Raw genomic sequence first — 24,810 nt, forward strand, 5'->3', positions numbered from 1 at the left:
GGTGCTGGCGTGCAAGCTCAGGGGTGACTTGCTCATTCTCGGGACTGCCCTAGAATAAGAGGACTTGGTCGATTTGTGTCTGATTTCTGGGTTCCTGTGGCTCATTTGTACCTTCTGACATTGCTGCTGGCTCTTTCTCCTGTATGCCTCCCTCCTAGTGACTCCTTGGGATACCTTAATTGCAAGTTGTCTCTGCCTTTCTTCCTTCAGCAGCATTCCCTCCCACCCGTTTACCCAGCCTCTGCGCTCTCTTTCTCTTTTTGCAGGCTCCGACCTGTCTCCATACTTGAAAATGATCCCCAGGCAGTAATTTAACAAGTGTCTCAGCATTCTCATCTGTAACACTTGGTGCTGAGTCACTTGCCTGTCCTGGGAACCGGTTGTCTTTACTGCTGTGCTGTAGGGGACCCAGTAGGCATTAAGTGAACCTATTGTTAGCTGTGGCTTGCACACAGGTGCTCTTCCTGGGACGCAGGCCCTAGGAGCTGCTGCCCTTGAACTCCTAAGTGATCACCATTGCTAGTATTCCCTGTTTCTTACCTTGTTACCCCTTGGGAACCCTCTGTGTCATCTTGAAAACCCTAAGAACTGATTTAAAATTCCCCCAGTCAGTTTTTCAGGATGGGTCTTGCCCCACTGGCAGTCTGCTGTTGTGACAAGTGGATGATTACCCTTTCTTGCCAATTTGAGAGATGTGACACATGGAAGGCTGGCTGGGTGTGCCCTGGCTCAGACAGAACTGTTTTTGTGTGGTGCCAGCTGCAAGCTCCATCTCCAGATGACTCACGCATGTCAGCAGCCCTATCTCTGAGTGGCCAGCATCCTCCGATTTGCATATGGACATTTGCCTGAGAAGAACAACGTCCTGCAGTCAGAGTGAAGATGCGTGTAGACAGACATACTTGTGGTCTGTATGAGGTGGTGCCCAGGAACTTTCGGGAACATTGTGAAGGTGATTAGATTCCACTGGCAGCCAATTGGTAGACAGGGGCACTGTTGCCTCTTGGAGTGGAAAGCTTTTGCACTGGGGACTTCAAGTCAGACTGCAGTATGCCCCCCAGTAAGGAGGGTGACAATTGACAATAGCCAGGTCCTGGCATAATCAACACCATCGTTGCAGAGCCAGCAGGATGATAGGTAGTGACTCTGGGGTTCCAAGGTGGAGATGGTCACCATGGGTGACCAAGGAGCAAACTGCCATGAATGACCCTATTTGGGGTCATACGCTTGTCAGCCCTATAGGACACTTGGACTTCAGCACACTTCCGTCCATAGGCCACTTCTTCCAATGGGCTTTCTTTATTGCTAATGTCAAAGAATAACCTCTGTGCTTCTCTTCTTGTTTTTTGAATGTTTGTTTATTTTGATTGGAACGGTATATATACAGAGAGGACGAGAGAGAGAGGAATATCTTCTATCCAATGATTCACTCCCCAGTTGGCCTCACTGGCTGGAGCTGAGCCAATCCTATGCCAAGAGTTAGGAGCCTATTCTGGGTCTCCTGCATGGGTGCAGGGTCCCTCAAGGTTTTGAGCCATCCTCGACTGCTTTCTTAGGCCACAAGCAGGGAGCTGAATGGGAAAATGGAGTAGCTGGGATTAGAACTGGCATCCATATGGGATCCCAGCACGTGCAAAGCGGGGAGGATTTTAACCACTAGGCCAGTGTGCTGGAGCCTGTGTTTCTTTTCTTTACACCTTTGCCTAAAGCTTGAAAATTTTAGCACTCTCTAGAAACTGGAGATGCTTTCTTGACAAAGCCAACAAATTCTCTTTCTGTCTTTGGTTGTCATCTGCTTGCCAGTTTATTGATTGTTATCTGTAGACAATTCTGAAAAATCAGAATTTCTTTGAAAAATAAGATTGGTAAATTCCTCTTTCTTCTTAAAGGATTTGTGCTCACACACGAGAGGATCTTGAGGGCCTTTCCAAGGGGATCCTAACCGTCAGAACTCCCTTTACTTCTCTTGGTAACAGAAGCTGAGTACAGCTTTGCAGCCCTCCATCTGGAGATTTGGTGGGATTGTTGATGCCTGTCGCTCTCTCTACTTTGTGCAGCTTTCCTGAGATAACTGCAGGACAGGTTATAACTTAATCCTGAAGTATGTCCTAGCAGGTGTGTATACACAGCGAACAGCAAAGATAAGGGAGTGGCGAAGCAGGTTCAGGTTCCACTTGCAGTGCTGGCACCCCATATGGGCATCAGATGGAGACTTGGTGGCTCCATCTATGCTTCACTTGCCTTCTATTGTTCCCAGAAAACAGCAGAGGATGGCCCGAGTTCTTGAGTCTCTGCACCTATGTGGGAGATCCGGATGAAGCTCCTGGCCCATGGCTTTGGGTTGGTTCAGCCCTGGCCCTTGTGGCCACTTAGGGAATGAACCAGCAGATGAAAGATATTCTCTCTCTCTTCCTCTCAGTGTTGCACCCTCTTTATGTAATTGCATTCCAAATAGATGAATACATAACTTAAAAAATAAGACCTAAACATGATCTCCTAGCTTCCCATGTGCTGTGAGTTCCTAAGGTCTCTGTTCAACCTCTGCCTCTGTGTGGCTTGGGTAATTTCTACACTTGATTTTAGCCAAAAGGCCGAGAAGCAATGGCTCGGGTAATTTCCAAGCTCTTCAATGGTGGGGTCTTGGATTTGATACTCTCTTACATAATGTTGTTGATGATAATGTCATTTAGTTCCATTAGTATACTAATATGGAAATAAAGGCACGATTTCAGATTTTATTTATATCTCTGTGCTTTGGAAAAATAATCTCATGAGAAACCACTCATCTATTAAATACCACCTTTTGAAATTACTTTTTTGGGGTTCACTTGTTTTTAAAAAGATTTTCCTCGATTTTGCTTTCTTTGTTTCTTTTTTCTGTTTTTTTTTAAAGATGTATTTGTTTGCTTGTTTTTATTGGAAAGTCTGATATACAGAGAGAGGAGAGACAGAGAGGAAGATTTTCCATCCAATGGTTCATTCCCCAAGTGGCCAGAGCTAAACCAATCCAAAACTAGGGTCTCCCACGTGGGTGCAGGGTCCCAAGGCTTTGGGCCATCCTCGACTGCTTTCCCAGGCCACAAGGGAGCTGGATGGGAGGCAGGGCCACCGGGATTAGAACCAGCACCCATATGGGATCCTGGTGTGTGCAAGGTGAGGACTTTAGCCACTAGCCTACTGTGCCAGGCCCAGCTTTTGCTTTCTTTAATTATTCTTATTCTTATTATTATTCTTATTATTATTATTTTACCATTCCAACATTAACATAATTAGTATTTTAGACATGTCATTAAAATCATGTAAAAAATTCTCTGATGTTGACTTTTGAGCTTTTATTAATGTCTTCTATAATGATGGAGAACTGAAGTACTTTCTTAACTGCAAAAATGAACTTAATCAGAATGACACATTGGGATTTTTTAATTGATGAAGTTAAAGTGTTGGCCTCCTGTGTCCATGGGTTACACATCTGTCATTCAATCAAGGAAGGATCACAAAAATTTAGGAAAGGGTAGGCACTTGATGCACCAGTGGCAGCTGTATGCTAAACAATATTATCCTGATGAAAAAGTGAAGGGTGTCACTTAGATTTTAGGAATGTTGAGAGTGACCAAGATCTTTTCTATTTTTGTTTTTTTCTTATGTGTGCTGCTGTGTCCTGAGCTGTGCAGTACAGATCCTGAGTGCCACGCGAACTTCACCAAGGGGATTATACTCCCTCCTCTCGTGGGAAACTTCTCTAAAGATGTTGAAGCTAGGCAGCTGTGGGTATTTTAGAAAGATGACTGTGGGCCCCATGGGAGGGTGAGTTAGAGGGAAGAGAGCCTGGTAGCCGTGGGGACTCTGTAGCTAGTATTGCTAGAAATTGGGATGAAAGATGATGTGTGGACGGTGGGAAACGGATGAAGTCGTGGATTTCAAGCTCATGATCTTTCTTCTGAGGTGACAAGATGCAAAAAGAACTGTGCAAAACCAGAAGGTGTTTTCCCTGTAGTTGATTCAATAATAAGCCTGAATTTGATTTCAGCTGCCCTCTTAAAGTTGCTTGGTGCAGAACTGCACCCATGCTTGATTTGGGAAAACTGACCCAGATCTTAACTGCATTGCTCTTTTTTCATGGGGTTAGGTCTCAAGTTTGGCAGCACATTTGGCGCTAGAGATTTGCACAAGGGTGTGAAACTCATTTTTTGTTGTGTTCAGAGGGTAAGGTTGATGGGACAGGTAGCTAAGGCAGGGAGGTAGAACCATGGAGGAAAAGCTCATGTTGAGGTTATTGATGGCATGAAGGGAAGCAAAGCTTTTGTAGGAAAGGCCAGGCGTGCTCCTTAGTTAGGGTGTGGTCTTCTGGGAATGAGGCATTGCTTGTGTGTGGGATCTTAGGCTGAATCAGGGATCCACAAATAGAGACGTTTGGCAGGCTATGACTAAGATCTGAGTTGTACTCATGTTGATCCTCTGGATTTGATAATTATATTCTCATTCCATAAGATGGTGATAATATTTAGGAAAGCTGGGTATGTCTAAGATTAAGATAGGAAGTTTAAAGAAAGGAGAAAGAAACAAAAGCTGTTTGCCATTTCAAGGAATGTTATTATCCAGACCTCTTTTAGTAAATAACTGTAGTATTTGCTGATCAGAGTTTTAGCATTTTCTACCTAAAATATACAAGTCTTTTAACTTTTTAGATTCTTAGTGGAACATTAAGCCTTTGACTACAATATAAATTAAAAAGAAAAAGAAAAAAGAAGGCAGGGAGAGAGAGGGAAGTATTATATTCTTTGAATTTTATCTATGAGTGACATAAAACCTGTTCGCTTTGTACTAATATCTCTTTGTGTTAATGAGGATTGTGTTGAGCTAATTATGCAGTTGCTGTGACTCTGAGAATCTAATGTATAAATAAATTACTTAAAAGAAAAGCAAAATTGAAAGAAAAGATGAACTTTCACCCTTTCCTTAAATTTGTCTGTTAGGGCTGACCGGGTTAGGTCATAACATTGCTCTAACATTTTGTGACCTGAGGAAAACGTTAGTGGTGTAAGGGAAAGTGAGAGGTGTTTCTCAAATTCAGGAGGAATGTCATGGCTCCTCCCTTGCCTTTGGCCTTCCTGGTACAGAGAGAGTTGTGGTTTGGTGGTAGCTCCTTGCTGCTCTGGAGTGTCAGATGCAGATCCATTAGTTAGTACTAGACAGTTCAACCATGATCTTCAAAGCCATGAGAGTTTGTAGATAACAGGAATGAATGAAGCAAATGTATGCCTTTCATGGCCAAGGTCAACCTGCCTTGGCTAGTGCTGGCTGCTAGGAGGTATGCTTTCCTGTGAGGAGAGGATTTGTTTGCAAATGTCTTTGCTTCACTCTTGCACTTCCCTGCCACCTCCTGTAGTTCCAGCTGGTTTGTTCTGTAACTCTCTCTTCAGTGCAATGGTTTCTTTCCTTTTTGATGAGAGCAACCCTGGACTGGCAGCCAGTTGCAGTGGAGCTATAATAGAGCTAGTGGTATGTGCAAAATTTGATTACTGCAGTCAACACTGGATTGAATAAGAAAGTGCATTCCCTAGACAGATACTTGCAACATAAATGGTCTATTGATTTTGCAAGACCTAACCATGGGGTAATCTAGCAGAAGGACGGTTCTGTGAATGCAGTGGATTCTGACAGTACGAAACAGTTCGAAAAAGTGCCTCCTGGTAGATGTTTTCAGAGCAACTTTCTGATAACTTTTGGTAAACTGATTATGGCTTCTGAGTGTCTTCGTGGTTCAGTCATTAGAGAAGCTCCAAGGAAGTTTGTACTCGTGTTTGTTCAGGGATTGGCTTTTCCTGCACAGAATCTAGTTTCACTCTTCAATTGACTGATACAGGCCTTCTTTCCTCAGCTCTGGTGAAATTTCCACTAAGCTCAATGTGAGTGTTTTAGAAGTTTCCCACAATGGAAAGTTCTATTTGACATATGAAAGTTCAATGGTCAGTTTCATAGTCAGCTGTGTGCCAAGAAATAACGAAAACAATGGATTACATAGTGCAGACTTGGGATGTGGAAAAATTTTTTAGGAGATGGATGAATCATGCTATTAATACATGTTGCAAAGCCTGAGGCTTACGTGGGAAAATAAAGATAAAAAAGCTTTATTTCAAAAAATGAATAGCTTTTTGATATTTTCTTATTACAATTTATTTAGGGTTTTGTTCACGTTAGCTTTGTTGGGGATTAAAAAGATCAAATTTTGAATTAGGCTGTTTTAGGAAAGAGAGAATTCATATCATTGTTCATGAATTTGTTCAAACATGATAATGTCTGAAAGACAATGATGACTCTTTTGTGTTAGATTTATTGAAAACTTGTTATCCCTCTCCCAGTATTATACGTTTTGAGCAAGGGAGAATTATCTTGACTTGCCAGCTCCCATGGCTACTTTCACCACTTGCCAGAATCTTCGTCACAAATCACAGCTCATTTGTGATTTATTCCTGTAAACAGTTATAGCTATTTACTTACAAAAGGCTACCTTAATTGAGCCTGTTTCTATTTAAGAAGAAGACACAAACAGAAAGGCAGGTGGAAAGAACTTAACGCGTAAGTGACCAAAATGTCACATTTTTCCATTTAGAATTTTATCTTCATGCACATTTGCAGCATAACCCTTTGGTGTGAGGAAGAGAGGCTGACTTCTTCGGCAATCTCTTTGTGTGGATGAGCCCGGGCAGGAATATGTAGGTGGCATAATATGTGGCTGATATCATTTCAGTAGAAGTGCATGTGGCTTTCCTGGTTTAAAAGGTTGAGCATCTTGGGTACCTGTTGGAAAGGCGCCATTGTTCTAGATGCTTCGTGCTTCAGGGTTGTGCTGCATCATCCTAGTCAGTGTTTATTCTAATCAGCTCTTACCCAATCCTCAGTGGTTTTTCTGTAGTTTGGATATTTAGCCCCGCCCATAGAAAGGAGGCAATTCTGTACCTTGAGTTAAAAAATGAGTTTTGATAAGCCACCAAGAAAGTGCAGAGGAAACCGTAATGAGATGTCTCCTCATGCTTTGTTGAGCTGTGTTAAAAATAATGATGGATTAGGCCTGGCATGATGGCTCAATTGGCAAATCTTGTTTCTGACTACTGCTTGGGCACAGTATAAGACAGTATTATTTGCTCTGGACTCCATATGGACTCCAGTTCCTGTCCTGGCTGCTTCCCTTCCTATCCAGCTCCCTGCTCTTGGCCTAGAAAAATCCACAGAGGATGGTCCAGAGCTTTGGGAGCCTGCATCCACAAGGGAGGCTCAGAAGAAGCTCCTGGTTCCTGGCTTTCATTTAGCTCCGCTTTGTTCATCGTAGCTAATTAGGGGAGTGAACCAGCAGATGGAAGATCTTTCTCTGTCTCTCCTCTCTATAAATCTACCTTTCCAATAAAAATAAATAAATCTTTTTTTTTTTTTTTAAAGATTTATTTTTATTATTTTTTCATTGGAAAGGCGGATATACAGAGAGGAGAGACAGAGAGGAAGATCTTCCATCCGATGATTCACTCCCCAAATGAGCGCAATGGGCCGATACTATGCCGATCCGAAGCCAGGAGCCTCCTCCGGGTCTCCCACGCGGGTGCAGGTTCCCAAAGCTTTTTGGGCCGTCCTCGACTGCTTTCCCAGGCCACAAGCAGGGAGCTGGAAGGGAAGCGGGGCTGCCGGGACTAGAACCGGCGCCCATATGGGATCCCGGGCGTGCAAGGCGAGGACTTAACCACTTGCGCCACCACGCCGGGCCCAAATAAATAAATCTTTAAAAAATGGATAAAAATAGGTATTGATGAGGATGGGAAAAGTTGGAAGATCTTACAGTGTTGTAGGAAAAGTCAAGGGGACACAGCCACTGTGGAATACTTGTGTCAGCTTTTCCAAGGGTTAAGCACCAGGGCTAGGTGTTTGGTGCAGCAGACCTGGTGTTCCCTAGGGAACCTGCACACCATATCCCCTGTCTGGATTGGAGGCCTGGCTCTGCTTTCCCATGCCAACTCCCTGCTGGTGTGTGCTCGGGGAGGCAGAGGTACTTTCTCAAATCTTGTCTCAGCCTGAGTTCAGGGGACACTGGTTTCAGTCTAGCCTAATTTTAGCTGTGGTAGGCTTTTAGGGAACAAACCAGTGGATGGATGCTCTCTCCCTGTTTGTTTCTGTCTCTTTGTGCCTTGCAAATTAAATGAAAATTAAAACAATCAAAGAATAACAAATGAAATGTTAAGTATACAGTTACACATGACTCACTCAGCAACTTTACTGTTGGGTTGCCTTTTTTTTTTTTTCAAAAGAAATGCAAATGTACATCTACACAAGTGACATACACAAATACTCAATGCAGAAGCACTTAAACTACAGAACAGGTGGAACCAGCAAACATGTCCTTGAACTGATGAACAAATAGATAAAACCTGTTATATCGGCGGAGTGGGCTCTTCAACCTCGGAAGGAAATGCTCATACTGATGAATGCCATAACATGGAATCTTTAAAACATGTTGAGTATAGGGAACTAGTCTACAAAGAACACATATTGTAGGATTTCACTTATGTGAGATAGTAACAGGCACTTATAGAGACTGGAATTAGATTTTAGCAGTTACCTGGAGAAAAGGAAATGGAAAATGACTGCTTTTGGGATGATGAATTGATGTAAAATTAGTTGTGATGGTTGCACAACTCTGAACATACTGCTAATCATTAACTGCCACACTGTAAATAGGTTAATTATTATTATATGGAATTTCTATCATTAAAATTGTTACAGAAAAGAACTAGGGAACTGCTGTTGTGCATGGTGGGTAAAGCCACTGCCTGGCCCTGTGTCTTGGCTGTTCCACTGTGGATTCAGCTTCCTACTCACAGACTAGGAAAAGCCACAGTAGTTGTCCCAGGTGCTTGGGCCTCTGCCACATGTGTAGGAGACTGGGCTAAGCATATGCATCCTGGCTTTGCCTAGCTCAGTGCTTGCTGTCATAGCCATCAGGGAGTGAACCAGAGTTGGCCTCTGTGTGTGTGTGTGTGTGTGTGTGTGTGTGTGTGTCTTTGGAGCTCTGTGATTATGATGTTCAAATAAATCTTAAAAATATAATTGGACTTTGCATGTGGCATAATCTTGAGTAATATGCTTTTGTTTTGAAAGTGACATTACTTTGTGTTATTCATTTAAAACATATTTATTTTTACTGGAAAGTAAGATATATATAGTGGAAGAGAGACAGAGAAGAAAATCTTCCATCTGATGCTGAGTCGATCTGAAGCCAGGAACCAGGAGCCAGGAGCCAGAAGCTCTTCCAGGTCTCCCACATGGGTGCAGGGTCCCAAGGCTTTGGGTCATGTTTGACTGCTTTCCCAGGCCACAAGCAGGGAGCTGGATGGGAAGCAGGGCTACCGGGATTAGAACTGATGCCCATATGGGATCCTGATGCATACTTGGCAAGGACTTTAGGCTACCATGCTGGGGCCTTTATTGTGCATTTAAAAAAAGATTTATTAATTTGAAGGGCAGAGAGAGAAAGAGAAGAGAGAGAGAGAGATCTTCCCTCTGCAGGTTCACTCTTCAGATGTCTGCAATGGCTGAAGCTGGGCCAGGTTGAAGCCAGGAGTCAGGAGTTTCTTCTTTGTCTCCCACATGAATCAGGGTTCAATCAATTGGACTGTTTTCTTCTGCCTTGCCAGGCACATTTTCAGGGAATTGGATTGGAAGTTGGGAAGCCAGGACTCCAATCAGTGCCCATATGGGATGCTAGCATTGAAGGTGGTGGCTTAACCCACTATGCCATTGTAATGACCCCATCACTGTGCTTGTCGTTTCTTCATAGCAAGGCTAGAAGACTGGTCACAATTCCCATTTTACAGAAGTGAAGACTGAGGCTTAGGGTGCCAGAGTCTTACAACTCCTGGTATAGAGGAAGCATCTTTGCTAATAGAAAGTAGAAGTTCTTATATTAGAGCAGGCAAGAACTACAAAAGAAAATGAATTAGGAAAGCAGGGGGGAAAGTGAATGATGACTTTCCTGGGGAGCGCATGAGTGTAGACAGTGTGTCTATAAGTGACAGCAGGAGAGAGCGAGTGAACACCACAACAGAGGAGATTGGGAAATGGGAATTGCAATCACAACTCCATGTGATTAACTTAGTTTTGTTTCATAAAAGCAATTTCTAAAGGATTGAAAGGAAATCCGTTTTGCATTTGTTTCCCCAAGGTATATGTGTATGCCAAAGTGAAACAGTAAGTCTAATGTGTTCTTTGAAGTGCAGTTAATGTGTAATAAATGTGTTTGGCTCTTTTGCATGCCTAGGGCAAGCACCTTTATTTATATGCACAGTGTGGGCTGGGAGGAGGGTGGAGCGCCCCTTACCATCTGACCATCTGACGCTGTTAGAACAGGAAGACTGGTTATCTCTCTGCAGGAACACTCAAAGGTGCTGAGTTGATGGGATGCCAAAAGAAAAGGAAAGACACACACACACACACACACACACACACACACACACACACACACACCCTAAAGAGTTTTCACTGACTGCAAAGTGGGACTTCCTGTCTGGTATTCAGAGGAGGTTGGGTTAGATTTTGTCAGATCCTCTCATGGGAAAAATAAAAGCCACCCAGAAAAAAAAAAAAAAAGAAAGAAAAAACAAAACCAGAACAGGACATCCCAGTGTGCAGTTCGCAGGCTGCTTTTGTTGTCGGCTTCCTCCCCTTCTTTTTCCTCATCATCTTAGCAGATGTAGGTGATGAGTTGCTCGGCAGCCACCACGTTCCGTTGGAAAAAGTGCAGATTTAATCTGACAGGGGGCACAGCTCTCCAGGCTTGCAGAGGAGCCCCAGGTAAGTGAATCAGCGTGCCTGCCCCCAGCCAGGCGCTGGTCCCCTTCTCGCCCACTCCAGCTTACTTGGTACAGTTACAAGGCTGCTCCAGGCAGGCCTAGCTCACAGGGGCATAACTGGCCTGTTCTTCCTGACCCTGTGGTTGCTGTGAACTTGGCATTTATGGAGACAAATGTTCTCAAGCTTCGCAGTTCTCATGCAAAGTAATCTTGTGCCAGAACTTTGGGCTTTTTTAGAAAAAGAAATCAAGCAACCCTGGTTGGTTGTGGCATTCCTCCCCTCTGATTCCAGAGCAGTTTATGCTTTGTTGGTTGTTGGCTGGTGTATGGAGGAAAACTGTGGTTTGGGTTGATCTCATCTCAGGTTGTTGGTTTACTCTGTTGGCTAAACAGACATTCTACTTTTGAAGATAGATAGCCAGAGAGGTGAGATAGGAGGGAATTTGGATAGCTGGGTTTGGGGCACATAAACACGGCAGGTTTTAATACTGGCTATCTGAGGGAAATACAGATACAGAACTTGGGATGTGACCACGCGCTTTTGTCTCACAGTAGTTTACGTCCTGGGTAGGTTCTTTGTGTGTCACATTTAATATGTACATGTGGATATAGAAAGCATGAATTAGCTGTTGGAGCTCCGTGGGATATGCCCCCAAGGGATGTATTTGTCTTGATCACACACATCAGGCAAGTGTGTTGTTACGGGGAGAAACTTTGTGGCCCGTTAGACTAAGTCATGTTCTCTGTGTTGGAGTCTCTCCTGTTCAGGATTTGCCTTTGTCACTGTACGTGAATAAGGTGGGAAGTGCCTGTCAGCATTGTCTCTTGTAGGCAGAAAGGAGTTTTCTTAGCAAAACCGCTTGGTTTCTTGGTCAGGTGGCATAGAGGAGTGTGCCAGGGCTCTTTTTGCTGGTTACCGCTTTTCTCTCCTAAATGACTATGTGTACTCAACGAGAAATCACAGTCCTTTGCAGGGACTTGAGTTAAAGCCCTGTGCGTGTGTAGGAACGGCAGTGGCAGCATCATAGGCTTTCAAAGCTTCCCTTGAATTCCTACCTATCCACTTTCTTTTCCTGATTTGATGGTCTATGTAGTCTGCTTGTCTTTGACTGTCTTGGGGGTAGCTATCGTGATTAAAATCGTAAGAAAATTTAAAGGAAAAAATATAGACAAATATTTAAACATAAAGCAGCATTTTAAATGACTAGACTACAGCTTTAAATATATTTAGCTGCTTGTTTGTTGAGTTCAAGTCTATTTAGACGCATTCCTTTTTGCCCTCTGACCAATCAAAAGGCTTTTGGAAAATAGAAAGCATTTTTTTTTTAAGCTAAAAAAAAATTCTGGGCATGTTATTTTAATAAAAATGGAAAATCCAATGTGCACATAATTCCCAAGTCCACGAGGACCCAGATGCTTCTTTTTGGTTGCTACTAAACTGAATTTTTTTTTTTTTGTTGTGTCTGTGGTCTAGGTTTCTTTTAGTGATTTTGTTACAAATGAAGATGCTAACATTAATACTGAAAAATAAGATTTGTCTCAAATGTTAACAGTGTTGTGAGGGATGGGCAAAAAAAAGTTTTTTAAGTAGCAAATGCTTAAAAGTGCAAAATGAAAATTCGAGGTTTCTGTGCTATCTATTAATTCCCAGATGATTGATGTCTGAAAGTTTGTCCAGCTCAGGAAACCACTTCTGGGAGGCACTGCTTGTCTTGCCACCCTTCCTGCCTTGCATTGGCTGGCTGCACTCCAGATCAGCCATTTCCTTTTTCGATGGACTGGCTGAAATATTCACAAACTTGATCTCTGATAGCGTCACTGAAGTGCTGGAACACCACACCCCACATTCAGATATCTTGATTGTAAACAGATGGAGCCCTTGACTTTGAAGGTGGAACCCAAGTGGAAAGGCCAAGAGAGCGTTACTGGTCCCCCAGTGGGCTGATAGCTCCCTGAGGAGAGAGGGCAGAGGGAAACTTTCTTAGTGCTGTACCGACATCACCTGCAGTGTGCCTGGCAGTCAGGCTCAGCAGCTGCTCTGGAATGAATGACTGTTCTGCCAGCAGCAGGAGGCTGGGGCAGGGTTGGGCAGAAGCAGAGATTTTGTTTGAGCTGAGGTGGGATCCCGGGCTGACTTCTAGGAAGATGCCGAAGGACTGGGCCATGGGGGAACAGGTGGCTCCTCTGGGTGAACTTTGAGCAGACCTCTCAATCAAAGAAGAAACAAAGGTCCTAGTTCATGAGGCCAGGTGCTTAAGGGATAAGATTGTCACCAGCAGTTGAGTGTCTTGTCTTTGTGAACTTGGGGGAGGGGCTGGTGGGGGAATACTACTGAGGTTTCTTCCTTTTTTTTTTTTTTGACCAATTTGTATGATCCCTCTCCTCGAACCCCTCCTCCCCGACTTTGAAGTTACCTATTTATTTAAGAGGCTGGAAGAGCGTGCAAGAATGTGTGTGTGTGTGTGTGTGTGTGTGAGAGAGAGAGAGAGAGTTCCTATTTGCTGGTTGACTCCCCACATACCTTCAGTGACGGAAGCTGGGCTGGGAGCCCAGAGCTCAGGCGACGCCTCCCGTATGGATGGGAGGAACCTGAATACTGGCGCTATCTTGCTGCTGCCATTAGCAGGGCGGTGGAGCTGGGCATGGAAGCCAAGTACTCTGAGGTGGGTATTCTTACCCATCAGGTTAAGCACCTGCCCCACCCCTGCAATCCCACTCTCAGCTCATTCCTGAAGCACTCAAGTCCCTGGAATTGGGACTCTAGGAGACTTGGGACCACTCTGGGCTGCTGAGGGCTTTTGGAAGTTTTTATTCTTTCATTTGCTCAGGCAGCATTTGTTAGGCACCCAGCACATGCCCTGCTCTGGGAAGGTGTAACGGGTATACAGATGAAGGTGCTGTTTCCTCTGCCTCAGAGGCCAGAACGTGAAAGCAACAACATGTGAAGTGAGTACAAGGCAAAGCCTGGCGGGGGCTGAAAGGAAGCAGTTGCTTACCTTTGCCATTAACAAGGGGCTACCTGGTCCACCAGGTGAAGGTGGTGAATGGAGGAACACAGAATTCCAAGTTATTCAAGAGCAGTGAGGATTGTCTGGGAAAATTTCCTAGGATTTGTGATGTTTTATTTCCTGATCTTAATATGTGTAGAGAAAATGAGTTGTGTTTTGGGAAGACCAGGTACAGTGTGATTTGTAAAGGCTGCAGAATAAAAAGTGTTCAGTTGGGAGAGGGGTAGAGAGTGACTTGTTTGAGACAGATTTTAAGAAAGTGGGAATTGTGAGTAATGTAATACTCAATCATGTTCATCTTCAAGAGATAGGGCTGGGCAGGTCCAGCCAGCCCTGCCATCGATTGCGTAAGTCACTGAACCTCTGTGGTCACCACACAAATAGAATCCCCCAGGGGTTTGTGGCCAGGATTCACAGTTTCACACATTTTACAGCACTTTTCAGTAACTGCTCCAGCTAAATAAAAGGAATAATATGTTCTGTAAATATAACAAAAATGTGGTCACTTGCAAACAGGCTCTGTCTGCGAGTTAGCCTGGGAATGGAAGCTAAGCATTCTGCTCCTTATGGCACTCCCATATACTTAGGCTGAAGCTGTGTGCCCTGCATCTGTCCACTGTGTTTTTTTTTCTCGGCATTACACGAAAGCAGCGCTCATGAAACTGGTTCTGGGTCTGTTTCACGTTTTCACGGGAGTCCTCTGCTGCGTCCTTGCAGGGCGCCAGGTGCTTCCTACGCTGACCATTAGCAAGTTCAGGATTGGGTTGGAGGGCCATTGAAGGGACTGCGCAAGCATTAGATATGACCGGGGCAAAGTGACTCCCTCACTGTTGTGATTTTCATTTGATCAGGTCAGTGAACTGGCAGCTCAATTCGTTTGTTTCCCACCACACTGGGACGCCCATTGTTTAGCAGAGGAAGATGAGTCACAGTCTAGTGCTGCCATTGTGTGAAGGGAAATTTTAGTGTAGCGGAGGATAGGAATACGGGTCAAACTTTCTGCCTGAAGCAGGGTGCTAACAACTCGGATTGTGAGCCTGGTTGGCATGACCCACACGTAGTTACTCTCACTTGAAGGAATATATATAATAATGCTAATCTAATCCATTTATCTATATTTATCTGCTCCCACGTGGGAAACCCAGAAGCAGCTCCAGGCTCGTGGCTTTGGCCTGCCCCAGGTCCCAACCACTGTTGCCATTTGTGAAGTGAACCAGTGGATGGGAGATTCCTCTCACTGTCTTTCCTAGTCTCGGTAACTCTACCTTTCAAGTAAAAAATAAATAAATCGTTTTAAAAAGTTCCATGTAAAAAGAGAATTGCATGGAGTAAAAATGGCCATTCCCTCTCATTTTATCTTACAACATCTTTATAACTATGCAAGTTCATGCCTAAGCTCTAACAAGCACAATTAGGCTTGTTGAACCGAAAATGAAGACATTCTGTATTAGTGACATCCCATTTGAAAATTTGTTTAAAATAGCTCCCTGTGTCCACATATGTTAGTTTACTTGAGTAACTGCTGGGGAAAATGTGCTTTGATTGTTACATTTGCCTTCCACAAAATAGGTTAAAATATGCCCTGTAAATCATGGTTTGAAATTGAACTTCCTTTTAGTAAAATTGGACCACTCTGCATGTGTTGCATGGCTTTTTGGGCGAATTCTGCAGCGAATTTTGGGCATTTTTGCACATTGCCCACTTTTCTTCTGTTGTTCAAATCTCTAAGACTCTTCATGATTCCAAACAAAATTCCTACACAGTGGTAGATCTTGAGTGGCTTACTTGGATTTCTTTTGACCATGAGGTTGGTAAACTTCTAGCTGAAAAGACAGACCTGACTGACTGCCAGATGACTGGAACAGGGAATTGAACTTTGGCTGTGGATTCTCTATCCTATCGTTTTCTTTTGGTGAATGTAGAAGTCATCATCTATCCAAGCTGTGCCGAATCATTGTTTTCTTATATTGTTCATATACCAATGAATTACTTTCATATGGAGGGTAAGGCCACAACTTTGCATGGAAAGACCCATTTCCCACATATTTTCTGGAACATGTTGGAGTTAGCAGAAAGAGACGGTGGTGTTAGACATAAAATTAGGTTCCAGCTGTGATGCCAATCCTGTGGCCCCGTTTCCTTCCATGCAGAGCAGAGATGCAGAGGCTTGTTGCAAGCCTTTGGAGTTTTATGTCTATAAAATCATTTGCTTCCAACTTGTTCAGGTTGTGTCAAGAATTACAGATGGTTGCGTAATCTTACAAATTAATACAGAAATAAACATATTGAAGATATGGCAGTATTTTCAACGAAGTCACTAGGCCCCCTGATACTGGAAACCTACCAGCTTGTACTCTGACCATTTTGTATTCTGAACCCGGTAGTGATTTTCTGCAGCTAGGAACAGAGGCTGTGATTCTAGGCTGTGCACATCTAACCACAGCTTCAGGACATGGCAGGCAAGGGAGAGCTGGATGGGGCAGCAGGTGACCTGCCATGCCTGCAGGATATCTCGGTGGCATGGTGCCCGATATGTTTTACTGGTCTCAAAGGTCATTTTGGTTTGTTCGGACAGGTTTTTTGTTGTTTGCCAGCAAACAAGGCAAGGAAAACGGAAGGAGATGGTGGCTGCCCCATGATTCTACACCGTGTGTCCTGCGTGCCTCTCGATGCCTTACGGAAAAGGCTTGCGTTTGTCAGCAGAGACAGCAGTTTCTCCTGGGGCAGGGGGATTGTCATGGTAGTGTGGCAAGGTGTGGATTTCTCTTGAGTGCTGTGGATCCAGATGCCCTGGGAGGTGTGGCTGTACGGGGCTTGTGAGATCTGAATCTTGCACCAAATCTTCCAGTTTCTTTGCTCATCTTCTGTGGAGCTACCTTGTCTGCCAGCTCCCTGTGCGGCCCTGGGAGTGGCAGCTTGTCCTACCACACTGACGCCCACGCCTTCTTCCGTGCTGGGAACCTGCTCCTGGCTCTGCCCTGTTCCCTTGTTACCGTCTGGGTTGCATGCTTTAAGCTGCTCTGGATTCCATGGCAGTCCCTCTTTTTTGGGATTTGCTCCTGAACTGTGTATGCCAAAAGTTTCTTCCTTGAGAAGATCTGCTTGCTCCATTTCTAACTACGGCCCATCCATGAAATCTAGCAGAAGTTTGAGAAATGTTAGTTGTTACAGACATTTATTATCCAACTGTGAGTAATCAGTAGGGAAAATATAGCCTCACACCACCTCCTTTCTAGTGACAGTGGTTTACAGGACATTTGAAATAGAAAAGAAAAAAAAAACTTGAATGAAAATAATTATACTTAATTACTCCTAATGGAAATTCTTTAAAAATTGCATTTTATTTTTGCTCATGTGCATGAAAAATCTTAGTGTATTTTATAACAGACTTAAAAAAAACTATTTATTTATTTGTTTAAAAGAGTTACAGAGAGAGGTATCCTATCCTTTGGGTCATTCTCTGGATGGCTACAACAGCCAGGGCTTGACCAAGCCTAAGGCAAGAGCCAGGGACTTCTTCCAGGTCTCCAGCATGGTGGCAGGGGCCCAAACATTTGCACCCTCTTCTGCTTTTTTCAGGCTGTTAACAATAAGCAGGATTGGAAGCAGAGCAGCCAGGACTTGAACCAGCACCTATATATGATGCTGGCATTGCAGGTGGCAGCTTTACCAGCTACGCCACACCTCTGCCCACCCCATAAATCTTCACCTGAGAAGGTATGGATATTTTGCATGTTGAAGAAACAGTTATTGCTTCTCTGAGTTCCAATGAACCCCTCTTATTTAGCCTCCTTTTGTTTATTCATTTCTTCCTGCTATTACAAGGAAAACGTTATAAAAAGTTGTTTGGTGATTTGAAAGACAGAGAGGAGAGGAAGGAGAAACACCGAGAGAGTGAGAGAGAAAGAGAGAGTGGTAGATATCTTTCATCTTCTGGTTCACAGTCCCAAAGTGGTAGGTAGCATCAGCCAGGGCTGAACCAGGTTGACACTGGGAGCCTAGAACCCAGGTAGTGTGCACTGGGGTGGCTGGGTGGGACCTAACTGTTTGAACCAGCATCTGTTGTCTCCCAGGGTGGGTTTTAGAAGCAAGCTGAAACTCAGGAATGAAGCTAGAATTCAAACCTGCGCACTCAGGTTAGGCCTTATCCTGCAATATTTCTCTGAGTAATAAAATGTAAATAACAATGAAAAACTTAATGATAAATCTATATAATGTTTACTGAAATTTACTTCTTATAATTTGGAAGTCATTTAGTAAACAGGATTTGTGTGGCATTTTATGACAAATCGTTCTTATCCATTGGGCTTGTATTAGAACGTAAGTATTAATTCCATATCATTCCTTATATTTTCTCATCTATTTGTTTCTTTAGTGGAGTAATGCCCAGTTTTCTATCAACTACAGTGTGTCACATATGGCTAAGAGTTGGAAGAAAGAAAAAAGATCAAGGAACCCCAAATAAATGATTCCAAGAGCATTTATTAAACACCTGTTCTTTCTTGTGTTCCCTTGCAAGCTGATGGAAGGGATGGGGTGTTTTCAGATGGCTTTGTGGTATTATTCTATTTATTTAAAAGGCAGAGAGGAAGAGGTGATTCATTCACAAGTTGAAATGGCCACAATGGCCAGGGTTGGGTCAGGTTAAAGCCAGGAGCCAGCAACCCTTTGTGGGTTCTCATGTGGGTGGTAGAGGCCCAAGCCCTTGGGCTGTCTTCCCAGGTAAATTAGTAAGGTGCTGGACTGAAAAAAGAGCAGCCAGGACTTTAAGATGGAGCTTAGCCCACTGTGCCACACAACCAGCCACTGATGTCTGGTTTTAGTAATTCTGCTCACTGCCAGCCCTTGTCCACTCTGTGTCCAGCATACTGTGCATGAGCTTATGGACAACACTTACCTGTTGGCATGTATGGTGCAAATGCATCAGTAAAGCGACCTTCGGTTTTCCTTTTGTGTTTGTGTCCTGACTTCACACTGGGCTGTCAGTTTCCAGTTCTACATAATAAAGTACGAAAAGGTAGTGGGTGTGGGTGCTTCTGAAGACGGAACCCCAAACCATAATGAGATGTATCTATTGAAAGATTGATTGGGGAGGAGATGGAGAAAATAAAGAGCAACAAAGCCAGGTAACCTGAGCCAGGGTGGAACCATATTTTGCTTCTGAGGCAGGCCAAAACTGGAAAAATAATCAGCACATGAAGAAGCTCCTCCAGGGAGGTGACCGTGCTAGTTAAAGCTGGCAGTGCAGTTTAAGTGACTTTAAGAAGCCCTGTGAACGTGCTGGCTGCCCGGCAGTTGTCTGCTGGAAGCAGTGTGTCCTAATGGTCCATCCTGTTACATTGCAGCTTACCACTCCTGTGATCAGTGAGGTAGGCCTCACCTGAGATGAGTTGGTGCTTTTCTTCTCTGCTTCTTCCCTTCCAGGGTCAAATTGAATTCCGAGATGCATTTGTCTGGCACAACATTTATGATAGATGTTCCTGATCTGCGCTTGTGAAAGCCTGGTGTGGCTCTGTAAGCTCTTCATGTGGTCCTTGTGTGTGGCCCACGACCTCTGCTTTAGACTCGCAGCTTGACCTCTCTTACAAGTAGCTTCAAGCGACCCCGCATTTTAGTTGCCCCAGATCTTTGTTGCTGTTATTCAGTGACCAAGATAGAGTTCTGGTCAGAAATGTGTGTGAAGCAGGTGACCCAGTGGGATCCACAAACATGATTCAAAGCCATCTGATGGCTCTTGGTCAATTTTCATTTTTTATGGTATATTTAATGTGGATATTGCAGAATTAGCTTTTCTTTTCTTGTCCAAGATAAATTGACTATAACTTTATCATTTCATCTTTATTGAAATAACTTAATTGAAATTGCTTAAGAATTGCCTTACATTTATGGAAAAGTTGCAGGGATGATAATGCTGTTTCTATATGCCCTGTATCAGTTCTTCTCTTAACTTTCCCATTACTACATTTGTTATGATTTATTAAGCTGTCATTAATTACGTTGAGCCTTAAGAATTAAGAAAGCTTACAGATTTATTTATAAAATAATATTTGTAACATATGCCAAGATTTGAGGTTGAATATCTTTTGTAGTTTTACATGTCCTCATAATTGTGAGTTGGAGAGAACATCAGAATGTTTATACAAAAATAATTGAAAGATAAGTTGATTTTGTTATGAGGAAATGCTTATATCCATGAAACGGAGAGGCCGAATCCTGTGATCAATGGATTGTGAAGCAGATTTTTCAGCTGTTGTAGGCCTCTCAGAATCTGGAAAAAGGGAAGGTGATTCTCTCAAATTTCTTTTGCAATTAATAGTTTAAAAACAAATCTTTTTTTGTTTTTATTTCTTTGGAGGGGCAGAGAAAGAGACAGCGGAGATCTTCCATTCTTTAACTCACTCCCCACGTGCTCTGAATAGCTTGACTGGACCAGCCCAGGGACTGGAGCTGGGAAGTCAGGGGTTTCCTTATTATCGATGCTGGGGTTCCAGCTACTGGAGGCATTCTGTGCTTCCTCCAAGAGAGTGGACTAGCAGGAAGCTGCGATCAGAAACACAGTTGGAGCTTGAACCCAGGCACTGTGCTACAAATGTGGACATCTTACATGCCACTCCAGTTTTTAAAATTTTAAAAAATCAATTTTACCAGGAGGGAGTGGTTGAGAGAAAACTGGGAAGGGCAGGAGGGAGAAAGAGAGAAAAAGAGAGAGGAAGTGAGATATAGTCAGAGAGAAAAAGAGAGATGGAGAGTGCTCTCGATCACTGGGTCATTCCCCAAATGCCCGTTACAGGGGGGACTGGGCCAGGATTTGGGAACTCAATCCAGGTTTCCCCCACACTTAGATGGCAGGAACCCAATTCCTTGAGCTGTTGCTGCTATTCTGCAGGGTGTTATTTAATAGGACACTGGAGTCAATAGGAAATTGAACCCAGACGCTCTGATAGAGGATGCAGATGCCTTAACTGCTGGTTAACTGCTTGCTATGCAAAACTAGTTTTAAAAGGCAACAGTTGAGGGTCAATGGGGTGACTCAACAGGCTTATCCTCTACCTGCAAGTGCTGCCTCTCTTGTGTGTGCTGGTTTGTGCCCTGGCTGTTCCATTTCCAATCCAGGTCTTTGCTTATGCCCTAGGAAAGCAGTAGAGGATGGGCCAAGTCCTTGGGACCTTTCACCCACGTGAGAGACCTGGGAGGAGCTCTTGGTTCCTGGCTTTGGACTGGCTCAACTCTGACCATTGCTCACATTTGGGGAGTGAACTAGCAGATGAAGGATCTTTTTTTCTGTCTCTTTTTCTATAAATCTGCCTTTCCAATAAAAATAATGAATAAATCTTTTTTACAAAGCTAATAGTTGGCTAACATATGAAATAGTGCATATTAATGGAAATAACTACTTACTGATACCTTCAGTTTCGTTGGACCCAATGTTTATCTGACTTCATGTACTATATTCAGGCAGAGAGATTACTTGGAATATTTACCAACTGGTGGGGCATGGACCATAGCCAAACAGATCAAAGTGTAGATTCTCAGGAGAGCAACTGGTGTATGCGTCAGCCATATTCATAATTGAAGCAACCTAAATATGTCTCCAGTCTCCAGACAGCTTTGATGTCACAAGGGAACAAAATTTTTCCTGATCGAGAACCTGTGATATAAAGTAGGTACAGCAGCTGCCACTTCCCTAGTAAGTGATACATAAATATCTTCTATTATTTTTGATGCTGGTATCTTCTTTCATATCAGCTATTTATTGCTGGTAAATTTACAAACATACAGCATAGCCAGACACTCATAGGATTTCTTTAGATAGTTAAGCCATGCTGCTAAAAGTGAGCCTGCATTCTTGGTGATAGGACGTAGACTTTGTCAGACTTCTGTCTTGAGTTCGGAGGAAATGCACGTTCTACGCTGAAGGGAGCTTTCCAGCTGTCCTCACTTTCCTGCTGACTTCCTTTGTGACTTTGAGGCCCTCCAGGGCCTGTCACATTGCCCATGGCCAGCTCTGAGTTGATAACGGCTCAGCAAGGGTAGGAGCCTTGACTTTGGCTCTTGCTGAAGTCCCCTCATTTCCCTCTGATGATATGTTATTAGTTTCCTGATCCCTGTTATTTGTTAAGTTAATCTGTGCTTCAGGGATCTTGAGGATCACAACATTTGTTTTCAGCGACTTCATTTCATAATAGATGCTCTGGGCAGGTGTGGCTAGACCAGAGGCATTGAAGCCCAGCAATTTGGTACCTCTAAACAGTGTTTATTCCTTAGCCTGCCCATCCTCTTTAATGTTTTAGAAACCCATGCCTAAATGATTTAAACAATCCTTCTACTACTTGTTCAAAGATATCCATTTTCTTATTAACTGGATGGCTTTTCTCTCTTTGAATTCTAAAATCCATAAGAACAGAACAGTCCATGGGACATGAGGATTAGATGAAAATTGCACTGTGTTGGAATCCTTGATCTTAGAACTAACTGCAGAAATTCTGGCAGTCCTTTCTTTAAATCTTTTTAATCCATTTATCTGTGTTTGGCAAATATATGGATTTCTCTATCCTGGTTGATTATAAAAATAATTATTTGAATGGAGATCCTGTTGGTTAAATGTGTGTAAAGTATACTCAGAAAAATTACGTAAGCTCACATCAAAAGCCAGATTTTTTCTATTTTGACAGCAGGTGTGTTATTTGCTTGCTGTAGGGTGAGCAGGCAGAGTGGGGCCATGTTGCTTCCTTATCCCTTTCTTGACCCCAAGCATGCTCATAGACCAGCCTCTGGGCTTGGGCATCAGACTGCCTACGTTTTAACTCGGGTAATTCCGTTTATTAGCCCTGTGCCAGCTTAATTTAGTTGTCTGTGACTTGTGCTCAAAAATGGGGACAGTGAAAGCGTTGTCTTCATTGTCCACTGGATTACCTAGTAATCCCCGTGAGACGCATTGGATGCTGCTTGTAATAGTAACAACGATATTCCAATTAATATTACTGTTATTGTTAATGGCTTCACAGAAAGTTTTAAATTCTACATAAGTGAACATGATTTAATAATTTAAATTATTGTCGCTGAAATAACTCATACTATATAAAGCATACAGACACATACTTCATGGAATAAAGTTGTTAATATGAATCAAGCTCAGCTGAAGTTAACTATTTTCTTTTCCCCATTCTGTGTAGGTGATAGTGAGCTATGAAATGACTGCGATATAATAAGAGGTAGATATAAAATATCAATGATTATAGCTTTATTCTGAACAATGTTATGATCTCAGAATTTAAAGCATTAGGATGGGGCACTGTCCTCTGAAAACTGGTATTAACTATCTTCTCACTTTATTAATTCTGGTGTTATTAGAGATATTCTTTGCTTTATAAAATTTTCCATCTTATAGAAAAAATCTCACCATTCTTTCTTTCATTGCTAAACAGTTTAAAAAGTCACAGTAATATAAACCAGTTAGAAATGAAAAACAAAGGTTTATTTCTGTTGACACAACAGTACCATATATGTTGTTTGCTCATTTCGTCTCATATTCATATTCAAATAATTGTTATTATGTAACTTTTCTATTTTTTTGTTGTACAGTTAAAATTTAGTATTATTTCGAACACAATTTTTATATTTGTGCTAGGCTATAATCCATTTCTCTTTTTGTTTTGGTATTTCTACCTTTGTAACCTTGTGGATAATATTGAAAATTAACTTTAAAATGGAAATATTTATGAAATGGATACAATGCTAACTCCAAAATGTTGTAAGCGTTTTAGAAGTGGGTAGTATAAAGCAGAGTCTCTCAACTGTAATGCTTTCACTGGAGAATTCTGTTTTTAAGTTTTAATTTAATTTTACTTTAAATGTTTATTTTTATTGGAAAGGCATTTGCATGAAGAGAAGGAGAAACAGAAAGATCTTTCATCTGCTGGTCTACTCTCCAAGTGGTTGCAATGGCTGCAGCTAGGAGGCAGGAGCTTCTTCCGGGTCTCTCCCATGGGTGCAGGGGCCCAAGGCTTTGGGCTGTCCTTAACTGCTTTCCCAGGCCACAGGCAGGGAGCTGGAAGGGACGTAGACATCTGGGACATGAACTGGTGCCCATATGGGATCCTGGTGCTTGGAGGCATCATGCCAGGTCTAGAAAATTCTATTTTTAAAAAAGAATTATTTACTTATTTGAGAATCAGAGAGTTAGAGACAGAGAAAGTGTGTGTGTGTGTGTGTGTGTGAGAGAGAGAGAGAGCGAAGAGAGGAGAGAGAGAGCGCGCGCGAGAGAGAATCTTACAGTTGTGAGTTCACTCACCAGATAGCGGTTGCGGTGGCAGAAGCTGGGCCAGGCTGAAGCCAGGAGCCAGGAACCTCTTCTAGGACTCCCATGTGGGTAGCAGTTGGTCCAAGCATGTGGATCAGTTTCGTTTGCCTTTTCCAGGTTATTAGCAGGAAGCTGAATTGGAAGTAGAGCAACTGAGACACAAACTGATACCCATATGGATACTGGTTCCCACTGTGTTATCTTCTGTAACTTTTCTACTTAAGGTGGCATAAGATTCAGTCATATTCAGAAAATGAGTTTGTATCATATTTCTTTTTTGAGCTTTTATTTATTTATTTGAGAGGGAGAGAGGTCTTATTTTCTGGTTCACTCCCCAAATGCCCACTTATCTTGGCCTGGACCAGCTCAGTGTTGGGAGCCAGAAACTCAGTTTGGATTGCATTTGTGAGTGAAGTGAACTCAACTACTTGTTGTCTCCCAGGGAGCACATTAACTGCTGGAATCAGTAGTAGTAGAGCCAGGATTTGAACTCAGGGACTGATAGGGGAAGCAGGTCTTGGCTGTCTTCTTCACCATGCTGCCAAAGGCCCACCTCTATTTGACCTTTTAAGAGCATCTCAGCAGAACATCAGTTGGGGTCCTCACAGACTATTTGGTCTTTCCCAACCAGTACTTTGCTGTTTCACATTAAGGCACAGTAATTGTCAGT

General features: G+C 43.0%; 1 protein-coding gene across 9 annotated transcripts in view; it reads left to right on the plus strand.

Moving 5' to 3' along the window:
* The window catches only part of UTRN (utrophin), a 491,247-nt gene that overhangs the window by 49,653 nt on the left and 416,784 nt on the right, over positions 1 to 24,810 (plus strand). For 5 of the 9 annotated variants that reach the window (XM_040965595.1, XM_040965596.1, XM_040965590.1 and 2 more), the window contains exon 1: positions 10,649 to 10,833. The exons of 3 other annotated variants lie outside the window; for them this stretch is intronic. In XM_040965595.1, the coding sequence (XP_040821529.1) occupies positions 10,740 to 10,833 (94 nt within the window). In that variant the 5' untranslated portion in view covers positions 10,649 to 10,739. Of the gene's footprint in view, positions 1 to 10,648; positions 11,400 to 24,810 lie in introns of those variants that run through there. One more of the 9 variants, XM_040965597.1, reaches the window with a different exon arrangement.

The sequence above is a fragment of the Ochotona curzoniae genome, unplaced genomic scaffold, assembly GCF_017591425.1.
Source record: "Ochotona curzoniae isolate NIBS_2020 unplaced genomic scaffold, NIBS_Ocur_1.0 scaffold_3890, whole genome shotgun sequence".
NCBI lineage: Eukaryota > Metazoa > Chordata > Mammalia > Lagomorpha > Ochotonidae > Ochotona > Ochotona curzoniae.